This window comes from Osmerus mordax, chromosome 8, assembly GCF_038355195.1.
Source record: "Osmerus mordax isolate fOsmMor3 chromosome 8, fOsmMor3.pri, whole genome shotgun sequence".
NCBI classification, from domain to species: Eukaryota; Metazoa; Chordata; class Actinopteri; order Osmeriformes; family Osmeridae; genus Osmerus; species Osmerus mordax.
The window spans coordinates 13,700,763-13,720,931 of record NC_090057.1 but is presented as its reverse complement, the minus strand read 5'-3'; the positions used below and the strand labels follow the sequence as shown (position 1 = coordinate 13,720,931).

General features: G+C 46.0%; 3 protein-coding genes across 3 annotated transcripts; 1 reads left to right on the top strand and 2 right to left on the bottom strand.

Moving 5' to 3' along the window:
- Positions 1 to 4,002: 4,002 nt before the first annotated feature.
- On the bottom strand, positions 4,003 to 6,836 carry gpr31 (G protein-coupled receptor 31). The gene has a single exon (XM_067242158.1). It carries the CDS (start codon positions 6,594 to 6,596, stop codon positions 5,553 to 5,555), a length of 1,044 nt encoding a protein of 347 aa, XP_067098259.1. The 5' UTR covers positions 6,597 to 6,836; the 3' UTR covers positions 4,003 to 5,552.
- On the top strand, positions 4,554 to 16,938 carry si:ch211-140l13.3 (centromere protein J). The gene is made up of 15 exons (XM_067242157.1): positions 4,554 to 4,689; positions 8,623 to 8,767; positions 9,027 to 9,126; positions 9,496 to 10,651; positions 10,823 to 11,047; positions 11,819 to 11,906; positions 12,144 to 12,255; positions 13,826 to 14,041; positions 14,284 to 14,412; positions 15,291 to 15,333; positions 15,469 to 15,650; positions 15,750 to 15,890; positions 16,015 to 16,099; positions 16,200 to 16,320; positions 16,468 to 16,938. Exons 2-15 carry the CDS (start codon positions 8,757 to 8,759, stop codon positions 16,652 to 16,654), a joined length of 2,796 nt encoding a protein of 931 aa, XP_067098258.1. The 5' UTR covers positions 4,554 to 4,689; positions 8,623 to 8,756; the 3' UTR covers positions 16,655 to 16,938.
- Positions 16,939 to 17,350: 412 nt separating this feature from the next.
- On the bottom strand, positions 17,351 to 19,309 carry ttll2 (tubulin tyrosine ligase-like family, member 2). Its single transcript, XM_067241808.1, has one exon. The coding sequence runs from the start codon at positions 19,307 to 19,309 to the stop codon at positions 17,351 to 17,353; it is 1,959 nt and encodes a 652-aa protein (XP_067097909.1).
- Between the last annotated feature and the right edge of the window lie 860 nt (positions 19,310 to 20,169).

The window sequence follows — 20,169 nt, the reverse complement described above, 5'->3', positions numbered from 1 at the left end:
AGTTTCGGCTTGGTAGCCATTGAGTTGCTTCTATTGGGATTTACGTTCCGTTGCATGGTTTAGGCTCAAGTTAAGTTTTTGTGGTGAAAAGTGAAGCTAACGGTGGCTAATTTGCTAGCCACAGTCACTGACGTTACTAACGTCACTATGTCACTAACGTCACGAAAACACGCGTGACTACCTTTGGCAGAACATTCGTTTCGCATCTGTTAACTTGGGGGATAGCTAGGCTAACTATAGCTTTACTGCAAGGCAGCTGCAGAAACGCCACAAGCAAAGAGGCCAGGGTGATAACTATTTACTCATTTTACTTTGTGATATGACACACAATTGTGATGTGTAATGTACAATATAAGCTGATATTATTAAGGAAGTACATCTACTTTCGGAAACAGTAGTCTACTATTTCACTGAAGTATTAGCATCATGACATTAGCCTGTGTTGCCCGGGCAACACATACTACAGTGGTCTATGATGTATCTGTTTTCAATCGTTAAAATAAACATTCCTCACATATACATTTTCGTTGTAGGATTTATTATGACATTAGATTACAAGTAAACGATTTGTGGGTGAAATTATCATTACCTGTGGTTTCAATCCAGTGTATCACTGCAACGCTGTAGCCTACGCAAGACACTACACAGCTGTTTAGGAAGTCAAACGGCGACAGAACATGTTCGGCACTCCCCTTACTTAAATCAAAAGTCTATCTAACTACTAACCTGAACTTCATTGCCACAGCCTAAACTTTGTCAATCTGTTCATGAAAATAATTAATTTCAGCCTAAACCGTACAACGGAACGTTAAATCCAATTCAACCAACGCAATCGCTACCAAGACGAACACAGCAGTAGTCTACTAGTACTGTACCGTAGTAGTACAATTTACCGGGGCAGCTTCTCCACACAGGGCTATATCGCATTTTGCGTTGTTACTGACAATGATCGCTACCAGCGAGCTTTTTATGAATGAGCGATTTTCCACTAAATAAATGTCAAGCTTATTTACGTTTTGGGGGGCATATTTTCAGTTAGCAGATGGTACTGTTTGAATCGCGATTCCATCTTCTACCTGCCGGTAACGTCGTAGAATAATCTTCAAAGGGGGTTATTTGTTAATGACTGAATGCAACGAGTAGGCTAAATGCTTGAAAATATCACGAGAAGGGAAAAACTTAAAAGGACGTTTAAATCATAGAGATTAGGTCAATTTTTACACCGGTCTGCCAAATGTATTCGTTTTGATTCAACGATGAGGCTGCCTCTTGCAGGGGAAATGAGAAGACATCTATTTCATTCTACACTTCACTCGTATTTTCAGTTGTAAATGAGCAGCAAAAAATATATGCTTTTAAATCTATGTAATCTTTATAAATAATAAGTATGCATTTTTATATAACATATACAGAAATATCAGTTGTAAAAATGTCATTAAAAAACGGACCCCTGTGCAACCGACGCAAGCAAGCACACCCTACAATTTCCCCAGAAATTGTACCCTTTCTAGTTGTACTTGTAATCACTTGTCTATCATGCAAATATGCTCATTAGAATATGACATGGCCAAAACATGTATCAGGCACCAGAACTCCAGGCTTAGGACGAATACAAAGGAGTAATGGTCATTTTAAGGACCTGACGGCCGCCATTTTGAAAATGGGGCCTTTGTTGGAGTCAAACTTTGGTCAACTTTTAGGATGTTTGTAAGACCTCTGATACGACATCTGATACTACTGTAAACCACTGAGAAACCTATTGTTAGATTTTTTGGGGGGTCAATCCATATTTGCAGCTGACTAGTGGGGCCTTGACAGGGAGAGAGGCCAGTAACAGCAGGTTTGAACAGAAAAATACTGTTGGATTTCTTGAACTCAAACCTGAGGGAGACAAAAATGACATACTGTATGCTCATACAGTACTCATTTGGTTTGATTGTGTCATTGTGGTAGCTCAGCAGATTTTGAGAGGTGATTTAAAAGGGAAACCGACTGACTGTTGAGCAATTGCGCAATCAAATGTATCAGACAAACATATATAGAGCACATTTCACAAATAGGAGTGTTAGGCAAAGTGCTGCACAGATTAATGTGATCACCAATATCATGACACACTATAAACATAAAGCACTATACACATGACAAGACAACTGATGGAAGTATTCATAAAAGATTCATAGGCCACAAAAAAAGAGACAATATGGGTCGAGCACAAAACTGTCATCCTATTACAACTCTCTTCACACTGGCAGAGACATGAAGGAGATGCGTAAAGTCTTCTGACTGGGGGGTAAGAAATTATCCCAAATCTCTTCATCTCAAATAGTTTAAGGAGCATTTAATGTCTTTCGCAAATAGTAACCCGACTCAGCACCAACCTTTTGGTTTTTGATGGCCGCTCTAAATGCACACGATTGGTTTGAGGTTTATGGTGTACCGATCTTATACTTATCTTCTGTCCTTCTAGAACTGCAGCATGGTTGTTTAGGTTGTTTATCAGATCAGTGGGATGCAGATTTGTGATACCACAATCAGTTCTCTGTTTTATAGAAGCAGCGTTTCAGGCTTGGGTAAGTACAGAACATCAGTGGTTGGTCCTAGCTGGGTTTTTTTTGTGGCTGTACTAGGATGTCCAGATGACTGTTGCAGGATATTTAAATGTGGCTTCACGATAGCAGTTTTGCACGTTTGCATGTCTTAGTTCCACTCCCACGTCCGTCCATCTGACTACATATAATAATGGTTTGACGGTTAGAGCCATCGAATTATCTCGGAAGGATCATGCTTAAAGGTAATACGGATAGAGCTCAGCATGGAACTGACATCAGTTCTGATGCAGTTTGTCACATGAGAGAAGAAGAGAAGGTGCATAGTGATTGGCTGAACTTGTTAAAAGCCTGGATATGAGGGCTGTGAGTTAGTTTTTCTGCACTTGAGGCTAAATAGGGAAGGTGCAATCATTCAAAATGACGGTAAGTATCAAGCCCTACCCTACAAATATGCTCACATTCCAGTGTTAAGCACACACAGTACTTACATTTACATTTAGTCATTTAGCAGACGCTCTTATCCAGAGCGACTTACAGTAAGTACAGGGACATTCCCCCGAGGCAAGTAGGGTGAAGTGCCTTGCCCAAGGACACAACGTCAGTTGGCATGACCGGGAATCGAACTGGCAACCTTCGGATTACTAGCCCGACTCCCTCACCGCTCAGCCAACTGACTCCCTGTACTTGAATAAAATGTATGTCTCTATTAAGTCATATGTCTTAATGGGGTAGAGACTCAGACAGGTTGTTGACAGACAAGTTCCCCTAGAAAGATACTCTGAAATCAAGGCCAAGTCTGAGATCACTGACAAAAAATGGGAACCAAAATATTTCTACCAAGGGGATTTACTACTCAAAGGAAATGGCAAGTGGCCAAGTAACTCAGACTACCACAGAGAACTCATTACATCACAATGATGAATGTTTCTCAGGCCTCTGGTCTTCAACCAAAGTCCATATGAACCAGTCCTACAGTAATACATTGAGCTTCAGTGCACTCATATGGCCATACAGAACTGTGCCTCTTACAATGATTGTAACTTCGTATAAGGTCTACTGCTACATAACTACCGGTAGACTGCTTCTCACCCCCTTCATCCTTCCTGTACAGTAGCTATGCTCAAATTATGCCTTTGACTATCACATTTATGATTGGGACCTCTATGGTGTCCTTGTGCCTTCAACTGGCTCTGGTGGAGGCGGCTCTTCACTGTGTTGCTCATCCCAACATATCTATTTTTCTCCCTGTGAGATTTAGTTTAGTTTTGATTGTTTCTTTGTCTAATTAAAAGGGTTTACCGTAAGTTCAATCTCTGTAATTGACTAATATAGTCATTATGACATTAATGATGTAATTAATATTTGTGTAGCCAAGTATGGCTATACAAATATTATTTCATTTGATCATTCTATCCAGCAGAAGAAAAAAACAACTGGTATTTACAGCATAGTTTTTATTGAAGTATCATTATTTAACAATATGTACACATTGAAAATATACAAAAATGCTTCACAGTATTAAAGGCTTTAGTACATGAGGTAATTTCTTTCTCGGTTAGATATAAGATGACAGTTTCATCGTGCTCATTATTAATATATGGACATTACTACTTAATCATATTGCATGATTGAAGTTGAACGTGTGTGGCTAGATTCATGGGAGCTATTGCTGTTTTGCTTCCACCTAAATTCATATTGACACTTAAGTGGTACAAGATTTTAAAGTGCCCTGGTCTGGGCCTTTTTTTGGCCTGGAGCCTTGTTTTGATGTACACTGTGTACTTCTACAGAATGGAATGTTACAATTCATAACCTTTTCTGTGATGTTTTCTCCTCTCAGGTCTGCCTTTCCCCCCTTCTCTCTCTACCCAATGGTTTGGCTCAGCTGCACCGGCACTGACAACTTCTGGAGTGGACTGTACCATAGAACTTGGGAATTATTCAGGGAGGGGAACGTCTGTTGCTGTCATCCCTTCCAGTGGGGAAGATCTAGCTTCTCTAGGTTTGTCCCTTGGTGCTCCAGCTGGCCTCCCCCCTGCCAATCTCCAGGGAACCAGGAACCCGTCCTCCCGCACGTTCCCCTCCTCGGTTGAGACTCTGGGACCAGAGGTGTATCCTGTCCCAACACGCCCAACCCAAGGTAAGAAAGCTACACCTCAATAAGGTCACACAGCTGGGCTGACAAGCCTGTTTCTCTAACATTGTATCTTAACAGACAAACTTTATGGAGGGACAATAAATTTAAAATCATGTTTGTCTGTAATGGCATCATTAACATTCAGGGGGGACAGATGTACGTAAAGGAGTTGCAAATGAAATATATTTACATTACTGGTATTTCATGTTATTGACTGACAAACAAGCACCTCAAGCGACCACAGAACTGCCCTCAGTAAAACCTGACTTGCATGACAAATGCCCTACGTTTAATCCAGACAGTTACTAACCACTCAGTCATACTGAGCAGTAATGTAATGTAACACACACAGGGGTGTGTAAACATGACTGGTTACTGTACGGTTTATCAGTGGTGAATCACGACATCTGCACACAACAACACAGACATGTCACCATGCAGCCTAAGCGAACAGCTGAAATGACCATATTCTGTACAAAGACGTTTTATAGCCTTCTAAACAACCAATAGTTGTTTGAACTTGTCTTGGTATTGCAAGTGCCCTGAGCTCTGAAGCAAATGCGAAAGCTGGAAGCATAACCACCAGCATACATTTAGTTATCCCTCGTCTAATGCAGCAAATAACTCTTACGTCTTCTACTGGAGCTGAAGGGTTCTTGTTCAGACTTCCTTTGGTAGAATCTAATATTGTTGCGTTTGCTACATGCTCAGGCGGCACTATGACAACCAGAGGTCTGATGAAAAAAACAATGACAACCAATGTTACGCAAGCATTAAAATGATTGGCTAACTGTACATCCTTTTTTTTTACTTCCTTTCCCCAAATAGTCATATAGATGAGAACAGTCTTTTCCCCAGGGGCTTGGCTAGTATGCGGTATTTACATTATCGCGTTTGGGATTTGTGTTTGCTGTGGAGGTGCTGTTCTCGAGGGGATGTTCGTGTTTCTTCAGAATACAGGGAAAGTAATTGCCCAGGTAGATGTTTTTGAACTTGGTGCTGCAAAAGCAGTAGACCAAGGGGTCCAGCAGACAGTCGATGAAGGACAGGACCATGAGGCCGTCGAACACCTGCGCTGCTGCGTCCTCGGAGAGCTCCTTCCACTCCTGAACCCGGGCCACCAGCAGAACGATCCTGGCCACGGTGCAGGGCAGGAAGCAGACAGAGAACAACACCATGACCGAGGAGACCAGGAACATGGCTCTCCTCAGCTTGGTCTTATCCCCCACCGTCTTCCTCTTCAGGCGGTTGACGATGCGCACCGTGCAGTACAGCAGGATCATGAAGGGGATCAAGATCTGCGTGAAGAACACCACCTCCCTCAGACTGTCCACCACGTCCTTCACCACGGCGTCGTCCCGATTCTCCGTGGAGTTGTAGCTCTTGTGGCTGTTGCAGCACTCGAAGGTCTTCAGCATGGTGGGGATGGTCAGAGGGAGCAGCAGGAGCCAGATCAGGATGGAGATCTGAGGAGACCTCTTCAGGGCTTTCAGGAGGTTCTTCCTTCCTGGATGCACCACGTTGAAGTAGCGGTCGATGGAGGTGACGGTGAGGAAGGCGATGCTGGCTCCTCGGTTGAGGAAGAGCATGAAGAGCATGGCTTTGCAGACCACGTCGTTCTCACTGCGTCTCTCACCGTGGATGAAGTTGTAGGCCTTCACAGGCAGGCAGAACAACAGCAGGATGTCGGCCAGGACCAGGTTAAACAGAAACACATTGTTGGTGTTGGTTTTCCAGAACTTGAGCTTGACGATGAAGAGGTGGAGGATTGAGATGTTCAGTGGGATAGCCAGCAGGAAGATGATGATCATCACAGCTGCGTAGAAGCTATAGAGGCCCCGGCTAGTGGTCTCACAGTCCTCTGAAGCGTGGTATTCCTCCGTCGGTACGATTAGCAGTTCAGCCTCCATGCCGGAGCTCGAAAAAGACAATCCTTCACGACAATGAAATCACTGCAGTTTCTAGCTGAACCTCAAAAGCGGTTTGGTTTGGAAACCAAGGAAAGATACAGGGAGTCTCTAGCCACACCAGATGAGACGAGCTCTTGTAACTCCCGAAGGGGACTCCGGAGATTTCTGCGTGTGCGTGTGAAGGCAAACTCCAAGGCTTGTGTGTTTGCTTGGTGAATTTGAGACTTGAATCACAGCACACCCTCCCTCCTTCCTCCTCCCCTTCAACACGTTGCACGCAGTCAGCTCTGTTCTGTGGTTTGTTTAGCCCCTCCCTGACCCTGAGGAGGGGAGTTACTACTGACTGAACAGGACTAGCATGCTGCTGAGAGGGACAGAGAGAGAAGGGGGGAGGGGGGGGTGGACGAAGGGGGCAGGAGAGAAAACATTATGGAAACGTTTCACCTTCTCACAAAATATAATTCCCTCAGGATTTGGAGCAGGGAGGGGTGTCCCCCTCCTCCATCCTGTGATATCTCTCCAGGGAGTAATCTCTCCTGAGAAAGACAGATTTTATGCTGGAGAGTCGTTGCCATAAAAATAAGTTTTGATTGATGAAACTCAAAGAGAGTTTAGTATGAGAGACTGCCAGACTGGCTGAGAATCCAGAAACGTCTGCATACAGCAGGAATGATAGCTATGTTAAGAAGTTGTATAAGACTGTCAACAGGGACAGAGTATATCCTGGGGAATATGCTAGATATTAACAAGCAGAGGCAACATGGTCTAAAGGGTTTTGGGGGTCAAATTGTTTTCTAAAGTAAATAAAGCCACCAGTTGGAATGTTGTGTTTTAAAGGCAGATATTTCTTTTTAGTATAGCCTCCAAGCTAGAATAGATGTCATATTGTACAGTGCAGAGGCTCGTTCAGACTTGTCTCTGTACGCTGACTGACTCAAAGGAATGTCTCCAGTCAAGCAGAGGATATACCATGTTTCAGCTTTCAATGACACTAGTCATAAACACCAATGAGGGTTATTAGGATATGTTACAGTCAATTGCTGCTCATAAAAGTCACCAGATAAATGTCCACATCAATTATTTAAATAATTTCCATCTTAACAATGGATTCCAATAATCCAATTAACTGACATAAAGAGAATGCACAGAGAATACATTTGGATTGTATCCAGCCGTTCCAGTGAGGGCAGTTCCATCAAACAGACAGTGGAGATCAAATGGGGTTTCACACAGACTCATTTGAAAAGACTTCATTTGAGAAATGGTACATGGAACTTCCACCCACGGCAAACTCCAGCAAACACCCGTCGAACACAACCAAAAGTGTCTCAACCACAGTAACAACAACCCCTTTCTTAAACCACAGGATGTCAACAGCTCCAGAATCCTCTCTTCGAAAGATGCAGACGTGATTTGGGACCACACCATAGGCTGTTTGTTCTTTACTTGTTTTTTTTACCCTGAACACTCTTTTTGGTTTGATTGTACATGTTTAAGTTGGTGTGTGTGTTAGACAAGATGAGACAATCACAGTGAGACACACCAATCCTATCCCCCAGTCTCCAATCCCCCTGGTGCTCACATTGTAGACCTGCAGGTTAGACAAGGCACCTCCAAAGGATAATAATTAAGCTGGAGTGACTATATCTTCGATCCATTCTAGTTCTTTCCAGTTGATCTGACTAAGACAACACTCTCTGTCTCCAAACAACGCTGCCCTGTGCTGACGTAGACGTGTGTTGGCTCACACCTACCTTCTGGCACTGTTATGTTACTCGTTCATTTCCCAACATCTGCTCCACAAGCCCTCGATTCCCCAAGTGCACCATCAATGTTTCGGAGAATGTTATTCTTAGCTCGAAAAATGACTAAATGAATCATTATGGTCGTCTTTGGATTTCTATTGAATTTCTTCCACAGACAGCTGTGACATCATTTGATAATCACACATGCTCACACACACACATGCACACACACAAACAACATCCTAACAGCCTGATGGTAATTGTGTGTATCTGTCATTTAGACAGTTCAGGACAGGATGTGGCCAGACGGAGAACCCTGTCCCCAATCAAAGAGGACCGGAGGGAGGAGGACCGGTGGGAGGAGGGGGAGGGCCCTGTCAGCCCCTTTGGTATACGGAGGCCGTCGCTTACAAACATGGAGGAAAGGTACTAAAGCCTTTGTTAATGACCACGTACCAATCTGCTAGCACAAAAGGTAGCTATATCTATCTAGTACACAGGTGTGACTAATGGAGTTTGAGTAACTCGCATTCCTACTGACCCATATTTGCTGAGTGTCACTGAGTGTTGACAATCTGCAAACAAGGGCTACGAGCACAGCAGAGACCAGGTACTGCTAAGCACTGCTCTAGATGGCTGCTACATTTGTGCAGTATGCAACTGGACCATGATACCTGTGCTCCAGACCCATCCGGCCCGCGGTGAAGGAGAGGGAGAGGACGTTTGAGGACTTCCTGGAGGAGCAGCTGAAGGTGGATGAAGATGTCAGGCTCAGAGAGAAACAGGTACTAGCAAAGCCAATCACAGGGCAGTTTGGTATGCAATAGTTACAGCAGGCCAATCCCAGAGCAGTATGACATCAGCTAGGAGCTACTTACATTTAGTCAATACAGAAAGGATTACCATGTTCTACATTACTACATAGTGTACTACGTTTGTTTCTCGCACAAAAAATTGTTGTGAGGCTGAAACCGCCAACTTTTTAATCCTACTTTGTCGTAATGTGTGGTGTTGCCGTGTATCTCCTTATGTAGTGAGCCCACCCATTTAGTCATGTAATCCAGGTGTTGTATTGGGTCAGATGAAAATGCTGCAGTGCCCTCTTTCTGTCTCTCTGTCTCTCTCTTGCTGTTTCTCTCTCTCTCTCCACCCAGGACCTGCAGGAAGCCAAGGGAATGGCGGGGGGGCGGTACTTCCTGCGCAAAGGGGAGGGAGTGTCCAGAATGGAGCGAAGCAAGCACAACGTCCAGAGGAGGGCCTCCCTGTCCCAGGTGCCCAGAAGGAAGTTCACCTCTGGCGGGTTGCAGCGGCGTTCCTCGGCCCCTTCCATGTTCGACCTCCCCCTCACCTCCACGGCCAATTTACCTGCCACGCCCCATCCCCCAGCCCAGAATCAGTCTCAAGAGAGGACAGCCCGATATGTAGCACAAGAGATGAAACACAGGGTTAAACAGCCAGATGTTGCTATAGCAACAGCTAACGGGCATCGTAATAAACAGAAGGATAAACAAACAGTGGTAGATCACCAAGAAAGGAGAGCAATGGGGAGACAAATGTCACAAAGCACAGCCAATGAGAACGCTGGAACTCTTTTATGCTCCTCTGACAGAAATGCCAGGGGTCCGAGAGGGATCAGCGTGTCGCGGAGGGCACGGCTGGCGCGGTCATCGTGCTCGACATCTGCCGAGCGAGAGGAAGAGGGGGGGTCGCAGGGTCAGACTCTGCCCACTGTGAGGCGAGAATCTGTCCATAAACAAGCTGACTTGAAGGAGCCACAGCTGGTTCAGCATTCTAAAATCTCCCCCACGTCTCCTCCCAACATCTTAGTTCCCCCTAGGGTCAAGTCCTCGGAGGAAGGAGTTGGTTTTAAGACGGTCGACGACCACATAGTGAGAGTCGTCGGGTCTGGGGCCGCAGAGGGTCGTCCGAGGAGCGGCTCTCGAACCAGCCACAGGGAGGTGACTAGCTCAGCTCCGAGAGCATGGCAGGCGGTCAGAGGTCATCCCAGGACCAGAGCAGAGAGTCTCCACTCTTCAAGTGGTCCGTCCTCCAGCGACAAAGAGGCGGAGGGTGAGGGGGGGCTGGAGGAGATCCCCTCCCCCAATGCCCACCAGCTTCCCTCCCCTCCGTCTCCTCCCCCTCACGCTGGGCCCGAGGACCGTGGCCTGGACCTGTCGGAGGGGGACTATGCCAGCGACGCCCCCAGTGACGGCGGGGAGGGTCAGCTGACCAGCCAATTGCAGACTCCGAACCAGGGACCTGCTGGTCTCCCCCTCTCCTCCTCCCTGTCCTCCAGCTCCAGCAGCGATGGTGAGATTTATCACCTTTATTTACACAATCGGGAGATTCCAAAAATCTAAACAATAGAAGGGGAACATACACAAGTACCTGAAAGATTGAAAAACAAGAGAAAAATAAAGGATAAAAGGAAGGAAGAAAGTAAACAAACGATGCTTCGTGTTTCTTTTCCACCCCCCTCAGAGCTTAGGGACGTCCTCTGGTCCGAGACGGCATCACAGGACCCTCACACACTGTCAGCCTGGGGAACCTCTCCTCTGAGAACCCTGCCAGGGAACCGTCGCAGACCCACCAGGAGAGGGACCGAGCGTCTGTCTTCCTCAAAGCTCACGAGGCACGTTGACCCTGAAGGAACGTCAAGAGCCAAAGACAGAGGAAAGAACCGCCCTCTCCAAGTGTTCCAACATGGTCAGTGGGCTATCTGTTGTATAAGAATACAACTGAATAGAGGCGGGACAGTAGAATGCAACAGTAGAATCAGTCTACAATGTGTGTTTTGCTCTCTGCCTCACCCAGATGTAGAGTAGTGAAGTATAAAATCTGTCATCAAAATATTGATTACACTAATATGAAATGAGAGATTCTCGTAATTGTTACCATAGCGTAAAGCCAAGCAATGGATTTTCTAATAGATGGTCATAAAATGTTGCAGAATCATTTAGTTTGGTCCAAACTAAATTATGGATGAATGTTTATTACAGTTTGGCGATGCCAACAGATATCAGATCGATTGCATTCTATTATCAAACCTTTCGATTTATTGTAAAATGACAGCTGTAACATGACAGCTGTAATATGACAGTGCCTCAGTCACGCATACTCTGCGGTGCTCCCAGCTGGGTGATAGGTGTGGATAATTCTGGAGAAATCCAAGGAGGCAGGTCAGAGCCATGTTCAGTCGATTGAGATTTTGTATCTAAAAAGGTGCCTAAATGTTTTATGAACTCCTGACCTAATAATATGTTAGACACATGGATTTGATGACTGCAAACCTTAGGCTTTAGTCCCAACCAAACTGAAAGCCTTAACTAACCATCTAATGTTTCTATAACCAGACACACAAGATGTGTATGTTGCTTTGGATAAAACTGTCTACTAAACAAATTAATGTAATGTAAATTAAAATAACCAGACACAAAAGACATAATGCCCATATTAACACACACTGTTCGCCCGTAGGAATCCAAAATATGTCAACCCCCTGCAAAGTCACAGCAGATAAATATCATCACCCTCCACAAAAGATGAAAATAGAAGAGAAAACCACGTAAGAAAAAGATTCTGACCACAGGTGAAAAACTGCATGTCTTCGTGAATGCTCGTGACACATTATCTGACCGACCCGCATGGAAACCAGATAAGAATGTTGGTTATACCAGGAAAACTACACCATGATTAAGCAGATTCCTTCTTATCTCTTGGTTTCGTGTCATGCAATTTGCAAACTGTCATGCAAACAGAGCTCATGTACATGACTGTGTGGCGGTGTTGGGTTTTCCGCCAGAGAGCGAGCGGTGCTGAAGAAGAGAGGAGAGAGGGACAGGCACACCAGCCTCGCGTGTCCTGGTTTATCTGGGATGGATCAGGTGAATTCAAGATGGTGGACCGATCAGTTGGTATGTCAGTGTAAACGTGACACGTTTGCTTGTAACTGTAACTGAGGTGGTTGCGAAACCGACCACTGTGATGGGGTATCACTGTCCGAATCCTGCCGTCAGACCATGAGTGAGTCTTCTTGCATAGTATAGGCCTGTTCGGACAAGTTGGATGAAACCATTAGAGCAGGGGTTTTCAAACAAAAAAATATAATATAGTCCACTACGTACCCCCATCTGATATAGTCATATGGTCCAATAATGTGATACAAACAACATAACAATGACCTAACTATTCGAAACATTTAAAAACTCTTCAGTTTTCACATCAGGCATACAGTGCATAGCGGCTTGTATTTTTTTTTTAAATTAGTCTGCAAGGCAGAACTTCGGCTTTTAATTGGTCATGTGTATTTTGAAATTAACCAATAATTGGGAAATTGCAAAAACAAGACTTCACAATCGGCTGGTATAAACATACAGGAGGAGGGATTAGACTTCTACCAAGTGGTCCTGCACAGCTGTTAGTAACATATTTAAATATGGCTTCTGTTAAAAAACTTAATTTAATATGTAAAATAGCCATGTGTGCACTGAACATTTGTAGTCAGCAGGAAAATTGAAACAATCATCAATGCATCTGAAGTTTATAGAACCGAGATTACACATCTATTAGATCGCCAAATTATAGTAAATACAATGCATTGTGCGCCATTAGAGATTTGTTAACACGTACCCCAGTTTGAAAACTGATGCATTAGAGCAGTGGTTCCCAAACTGGGGTGCACACACCCCTAGTGGTGCACAGACTGACCACCGGGGGCGTGCAAGAGAATGTTTGTAATGGCAAATATATATATTTTTAACTGAGGTAAAGTTTTATTGAGAAATACAGTTTCACATTACAAGCTGTAAATTACTCATGATTTAATTTCATTTTACAAGCACGTCTGTGTCACAATAGCCCCGCCCTGTTCATATTAGGCGCTAAGTGATAATTCATTCATTTATTTTTTCGCTTACTACATTCATCAAAATGGACTGGTAAAAAATGGGCACTTTAAAGAAATCAAGGGACAGTAGGAGTGAGCCATCTACATCGGCATCTTTAGCAATTAAAAATGTGAAGTTTAACCAGAGTTTGGTGTTGGAGGGGGCTTGACAGGTGTCAAACACTAGAAAGGGGTGCATGCCCCCCCCTCTTCTCCATACTGTAAAATAACACAGTTTAGAACTGGTCTCACCAGGATCCTGGGTGGGGAGGGGGGGGGGGGGGAGGGTGTTCTAAGGTAATACTGGATAATGTTATATTACTTCATTACTACTACATGTGTCATCACAGTGTGAGTCTTTTCATTATGATGACGACAGGTTCAGGGAAATTACTGTGTGTCACTGTGAAACAGGTGATATTCACCTGTTCCGGATCATAGGTCTACTTGTGTTGACCTGCCTGCAACAACAGTCATTGGAACTTCCATATGACTAGATATGCAATACGCACACTGTAACTCATGGAAACTGTATTAAACAGACACTGTTTTCAGTTCTCTATTAGAAAAGGTCACTGGGACTGTGTGTGTGAGAATAGGACTTCAGAAAGCAGATCCAGGCGCTGCAGGAGCAGTTCCAGAGGAGAGAGTGTGATTGGTCGCAGGCTCACGGTCGCCTGCAGACCCAGCTGGAGACGCTGACCAGGGAGAACCTGGTGCTGAGAGACAGGCTGAACTCCCCAGGACAGCACCCCCTGGTGGCGCGGAGGAGTCAGACCCCCAGCAACACAGCTCACACACAAGCACAGAAAACTGTGAGTTCAGCTCACACTTTACTTAAGTGCATTATAGATGTATTTGTCTATCTGTCTGTCTCTTATACTTATTTCTTAATGTATTTCTCATTCCAGACCCATCAGTTAAGCACAAACTACTATTTGCAATGGCTGAGTGATGAGAGATTGGCTAGACTAAGCAACAGCTCCTTCCTGTGGACATGCTAGAGAACTGATACGGTGTGTGTTCGTGTGTGTGTTTATCTCATACTACTGGGCAGAGACCACCGTCATCCTCATCCAGGGCTGTGTCAGCCAGATCTGCAGATCTCACCCAAACCAGAAGTGACACGCCTGCCTTCAACAGACCAGCCTATCAGAGGAGAGCAGTGCACTCTGCTGTAAACACGGTTAGTGGGCTTCTAATGGCCCACACACACATTAGACTTAGTATAATTAATGCATTGTTTGTATGAATTCTTGCCTATAGAAGGGTTTTCTTGCTGTCCAACTTGCCCATGGGCATAGATGGCTGTATTTCTGGAACCACAGGGGGAGGGAAATCTAATTAGCACCAAGTTATTCAAGTATATGATAGTCTCTGAAGTGGTCTTTAAGCACCTCAGTAATTATTGATAGGGATTGACAATACCTTGTGTCAGCCTTGGGTCTCTGACTTCATCCATAATTCACACAGTGCAATCAATACGCTCCCTGCCAATACTTAGAGGCTTTCCATGTTCGAGCCTGATTTGACTCTTGTGTCGCTTCCCGGCTCTATAATGTATGGCTCCTTTAGCTTTGACCTGTATCCCTCCCTATGAGGGCTGTTTCCCTCCCTACGAAAAATAGGGCCTCATTAAAAGTGGATGTGCTGCTTTCTCAAGTCCTCTCTGACAGTTGTGTTTTCAGGGAATTACCAACTGGAGAGTGGTGAAGGCTGTTGCTAAAAGACAAAGATACCATGTTCTAGTGGTTCCCAATCCAATCCTCAGGGCACCCCTGTCCTGCATGTTTTAGATGTTTCCCCTGCTCCAACACGCCTAATTCAAATGAATGGGTCGTTATCCACATATATATATCTATGGTTATCCAGCTCTGCAGAAGCCTGCTTATGACGATTCATTTGAATCAGGTGTGTTTGGAGCAGGGAAACATCTAAAACATACAGGGCAGGGAGGCCCGAGGACCAGGATTGGGAACACCATCTCTGTGATATGATTAGGATCTTGGCTGAGCTTAGCTACATTAGCTTTTATACGCAACATTCCTCTTGTGTTTGTGTTAGCAGCATCAACACCCTCACAGGGAATGGGGACCAGCCTCCACAAGTAAGTGCAGGTTTCCTGTCCTGTGTATATTTAGTGCATTCTATTCATCCTTGACAGTATTAGTATTGTATGACAAATGTTGTGGGTGTCCATGATTGCTAATCCTCCATGCTCATGTTTCTTTATATCCACCAGAGAGACTGTACTCATACTCAGGAAGCTCAGAGGGCACACTGGCTAACTCCCCCCTTGAGACACAGACAGATACACTTGCTAACTCCACCCCTGAAGCACACATTTACACTCACGTCGAGCACACCCCTGGGACACATACAAACATAGACATAAGCGAGGAGATACGCTATGCAAATAGAAAGGTAGGGGTTGAGATATGCCCTATCGTCATGTGAATAAAGGGTGTGATTTCCTTCCCATCCATATAAACCTTGCCTTGTGATTGGTTCCCCTCTCCCCAGATTGAACATATCCTGTCAAATGGCTGCCGAGTAATCACATTCCGGAACGGAACCAAGAAGGAGATCTCTGCTGACAGGAAGTCTGTGACGGTCACCTTCTTCAACGGAGATGTCAAACGCACACTGGCTGATGGGAAAGTAGTACGTCTGTCTGTTAACCTCTCCATCTGTCAGTCTACCACACTGTATAGGATTCAATAGTTTTACTGAAGCTACGCAGTTAGTTGGGTTTATTTGAGATTTGCCGATTCCTGTCACACGGCAGGTGTACCACTATGCTGACGCCCAGATGACACACACCACCTACCCTACTGGTCTGGAGGTCCTGCACTTCCCCAATGGCCAGATAGGTAAGGCTCCGTCTCATAACCACCTTCCACTACGCAGGCGTAGATGAATAGATCCTCACGTTATATATTCCCCTGGTGCTCCCATCCCCGTCCACCCCAGAGAAGCACCACCCGGACGGACAGAGGGAGATCGTGTTCCCAGACCAGACCCTCAAGTACCTCCACCCTGACGGGCGAGAGGAGAGCATCTTCCCTGATGGCACGCTGGTCAAGATCTCCCAGTAAGAGCTCCCCTCCGGGAAACACTGCCTGCTCAAACCAAGCATACACAACATACTAACCCTAACCAACATACACTAACCCTACCCCCATCAGGTGCATTTGATTTGACACTTCTTAATGGCTCCTCTCTTCTCCGCCCCCCATAGAGGAGTTAAGACGTTGGAGTTCACCAACGGGCAGAGAGAGGTCCACACCTCCCAGTTCAAGAGGAGGGAGTACCCTGACGGGACGGTCAAAACGGTCTACGTTACCGGTCGCCAGGAGACCAAGTTCCCCTCCGGCCGCGTCCGCATTAAGGACAGAGACAGAGCCGTCATCATAGACAGGAAGTGAAGCATGTCTATTATCACAGACAGGAAGTGAAGAATGTCTTTTGTCAGGCTGCTGTTTGTTCTGAGGCTTTTGTGCCAAATGATTGAATGATTCTTACCAATACAAAAGATTCTGCAGGTTATTTATCTGCTGTTAGATGTTTGAGATGATTGCTTTGCATCATATCTTACATGTGTCTTCATGTTTATCATGTAAAGTCTATTTTTCAAAGACAGCGCTTACATTTTTTTTTCTAATAGAATTGTACCATTTTATATTGGTAATTAAAAGCTATTTATACTTCACATATAAACTTTATATCAAGTTTTGTGTAAGTTATGTCTACACTGGTCTACGGCAGATGGGTATTCAGGGGTGAGAGGGTTAGAGTTTTAACCTAAAACTGACCCCTGTTTGTGTGTCAGCAGGAATCTAATTAGGATGACAGATTATTCATGAGGTCAACATGTACGTTCTCTTTTCATCTCACTCTCTCTTTGTGAAACCATGATCACCCTCCAGCACACACACACACCTCAGTCCATTTGACATACAGTATTTTGTCTCGAAAAGGCCGTATACATGGATCCTGACTTTATGTATAGTTGTAATGTTTTTGTCTGTGTACAATGTGGTATTAGTACTCTTCTCTCAGGACCACAATGGCAAATCAAGCATAAGCTTTTATATAAAAGTTGTTCACAAGTGCAAATATAATCAGTTGGAGATGCAGAATTCCCGAAGCAGGGGTGGGTTCTTAGGCCCCCAAAACAGGTACTCCTCCTCCTCCTGCCTCCCCCCACACACCCCTGGCCCCTCCTTCCTCCTCTTGTTCCTCTCCGCCTGGCTCCGACGTGACGTCAGCTGAGCTGCCAGCTTGCTGACCTCCTGAACGGCCGTCCGGACGTCCAGCCCGTCTCGCGATGCCCTCAGCGTGGCCCGGTTGAAGGGGAAGGTCAGGATAAAGTCCCCCACGCGGCAAGGAGGACGAGGAGCCATGCTTCGCTCCTGCCTCTGATTGGCCCAGGGGCTCCTGACTGACAGCTGTCGCCTGGGAGGGATGGCAGGTAGTTTACAGGCTTGGGAGGAGGATGAGGACGAAGAGAAGCCCGCAGCGTGGTGGTGTTGCGGTGTGGCCCGCCGCCGGAGGCTATCGGGTGTCGACGCGTCCGTGTCTCCTGACACGTCTGTAACCTCAGACACGCCTGCGGTCGCCCGATTCCCCGTGACGAGCGACGAGGACGTCGGACGTGTCCTCCTGTTTCCGGTTACCGCGGCGATAGGGTGAGGATGTGATGGAAGTATCGGGTGAGGCCCGGCGGTGCCGCTCACCCAGCGGAGGGAGGAGCAGGTCTGATTCAGCTGGGAGGAAGGAGGGAACTTCCTCCTCTGCTCAATCAGCAGGGCCTGTAAACTGGACTGGCTGTGGCTCCTCTTCTTTGATTGGTGCCGGCAGACAGACTTGGGGAGAGGAAGACCGGGAGCCGGCTGTGATTGGCTGCCCAGGTAACAGGGGCGTTTGTGCTTCTGTCGGAGGTAGCCTCTCTGCCTGAGGCTGTCCCCTGATTGGTAGCTCATCAGATCGATCATGTCGTGGACCAACCCTTTCTTGACGGTGACGTCGGCCTGGCAGTCAGAGGAGAGGGCGGGGCTAAAGTTGACCTCCAGCAGCCAGGGCTTGAGCGCGGCGTCGATTAGGATGTCGAAGCCCAACAGCTCCACGCAGTTATGGCTGGGCGGGATGGAGGGGGCCACGGTGAGCAGGGTGAGGGTCACAATGCTGTTGATCCTCAGCCACAGGAGCTGCTGGTCGACGCCCTGGCTGTGGAGAAAGCACCGGAACTTGCTCATCGTCCACTTGCAACCCTGGCCCACCCTCTCCTTATCTGTGGTGTAGGAAGGGCCGAACTTGTTGATGCTGGTGTTGGTGAGGTGGGAGAACAGGTTGTCCAGAGACGACAGGCTGTACTTCTCGGTGGCGAAGCGCACCAAGCCCTCCTGGTGCATGTAGACGGTGAGGGGCTGGAAGCTCTTCACGCACACGTACAGCCGCAGGTCGAACTTGTAGCCGGAGATAAGTAGGGGGTCGCTGACGTACCTCTGGACGATCACGGACGAGTTGTAAACCAGGTCTTTGACGTCCTCGAAGATGTAGATCCCCCTGCCTCGGGAGAGATCCACTGGCTTACAGATCCAGTAGCCTGTGGCTCTTCCTCCCTCTCCTCCTCCTCCTCCTCTTCCTGCTCCACATAGGTGATGTTTGGTATACTCTGCCAGGAACCGTGTGTAGTCGTTGGGCAGAATGAACACAGTGGGACTGAAGTTGTAAAGAGTCGAACCAAACGTCCCCCTCATCCTCCTCAGGTTGCGGGCCAGGCAGTCCTTGCGGGTGATGCCCACAGTTTTGGGATGGTGGTTGAGGCGCTGCCAGGGGAGGAGCCTCTTGTAGTCGGAGGCATGGAAGGCAGAGGGGCGCCAGTACAGGTTCCAGTCACCCTCCTGGTGCTCCTGTGAGTTAAACTCCTCCCAGCCACGCTCCAGAAGCACCTCCCGGACCAGCTCAGGGGCGCCATCATGCAGCCGGAAAACCAGCGGTGGGGTGTCCCTAACGCCCTCAGACATTGGCCGGAAAGCACGAGTGGGCAGGTCCACCAGACATGAGGTGACAGTTGTCATTGTTCTTACACTCTGTTGCTATAGGTCCTCAGTCATAACAACAACATGAGGAGGATTATATATTAGGACATTCATGGTCAACATGTAAATTTCATTTTGCCATTTTGTTACTGCCATAGTTTAGTTTAGTTGCTTTTAAGGCATTATTTTTAAACACACATTTTAAATAGCCTACATAGTTAGGCTACTATATAGGCTAGTATATAGATACAAAATACAATTTTAAGACAAATACAGCTACTTTATAGATATTCTTAGGGAAACATTTTACACTATGGCTAGTGGATCCCCAGAGATGTTATGCCAAATTGCGGAAAGATTTGTATTGCCCACCTGCAGCTTCTGTGAGGAGTTCTCTCTTCTCTCCGACAGCCGACAGACACCGGAATCTTTCCCGTCACCTGCGTAGCTATGGAGACCCACTGCGCACCACTGATAATTCAGAGATCTACTGCGCGCGAAACTATACTTAGATGGAATATTGATGCTACGTTGTTTGTGCATTTGTGAATTTGTTTTTTAATCGTCGAGCTAGGTTCAGGTTTTGTTATATTACACTTGGTCTTGTACATTTTTATATTAATATCTAGGCGACATACTGCAGGTTTTTGGACAAAATATTGTGCTGTACAAACTAGACCACAGGCAGGGCCGCCCATAAGGGGAGAAAGGGGGGAAAGCTTTCTGGGGACCAGCCGTGGTGGGGCCCAGACGCGGTGCCAGCAATAATCATGTTCATCCTAAATATTTTAAGAAATTATAACCAATTTTATTTTGAACCGAAATACTCACCATTATTTAGAAAAAGCAAACATAAACATTGTATTGTTGCTTTAGTAAATTGTAGCCTGTTTCATAAT

Excerpts from the sequence above, each read along its gene's own strand:
- gpr31 (XM_067242158.1), bottom strand. The coding sequence starts at position 6,596 with ATGGAGGCTGAACTGCTAATCGTACCGACGGAGGAATACCACGCTTCA.
- si:ch211-140l13.3 (XM_067242157.1), top strand. Across the intron at positions 9,127-9,495 it reads TCAGGCTCAGAGAGAAACAG|GACCTGCAGGAAGCCAAGGG; the intron begins GTACTAGCAAAG and ends CTCTCCACCCAG. Across the intron at positions 16,321-16,467 it reads ACGCTGGTCAAGATCTCCCA|AGGAGTTAAGACGTTGGAGT; the intron begins GTAAGAGCTCCC and ends CGCCCCCCATAG.
- ttll2 (XM_067241808.1), bottom strand. The coding sequence starts at position 19,309 with ATGACAACTGTCACCTCATGTCTGGTGGACCTGCCCACTCGTGCTTTC.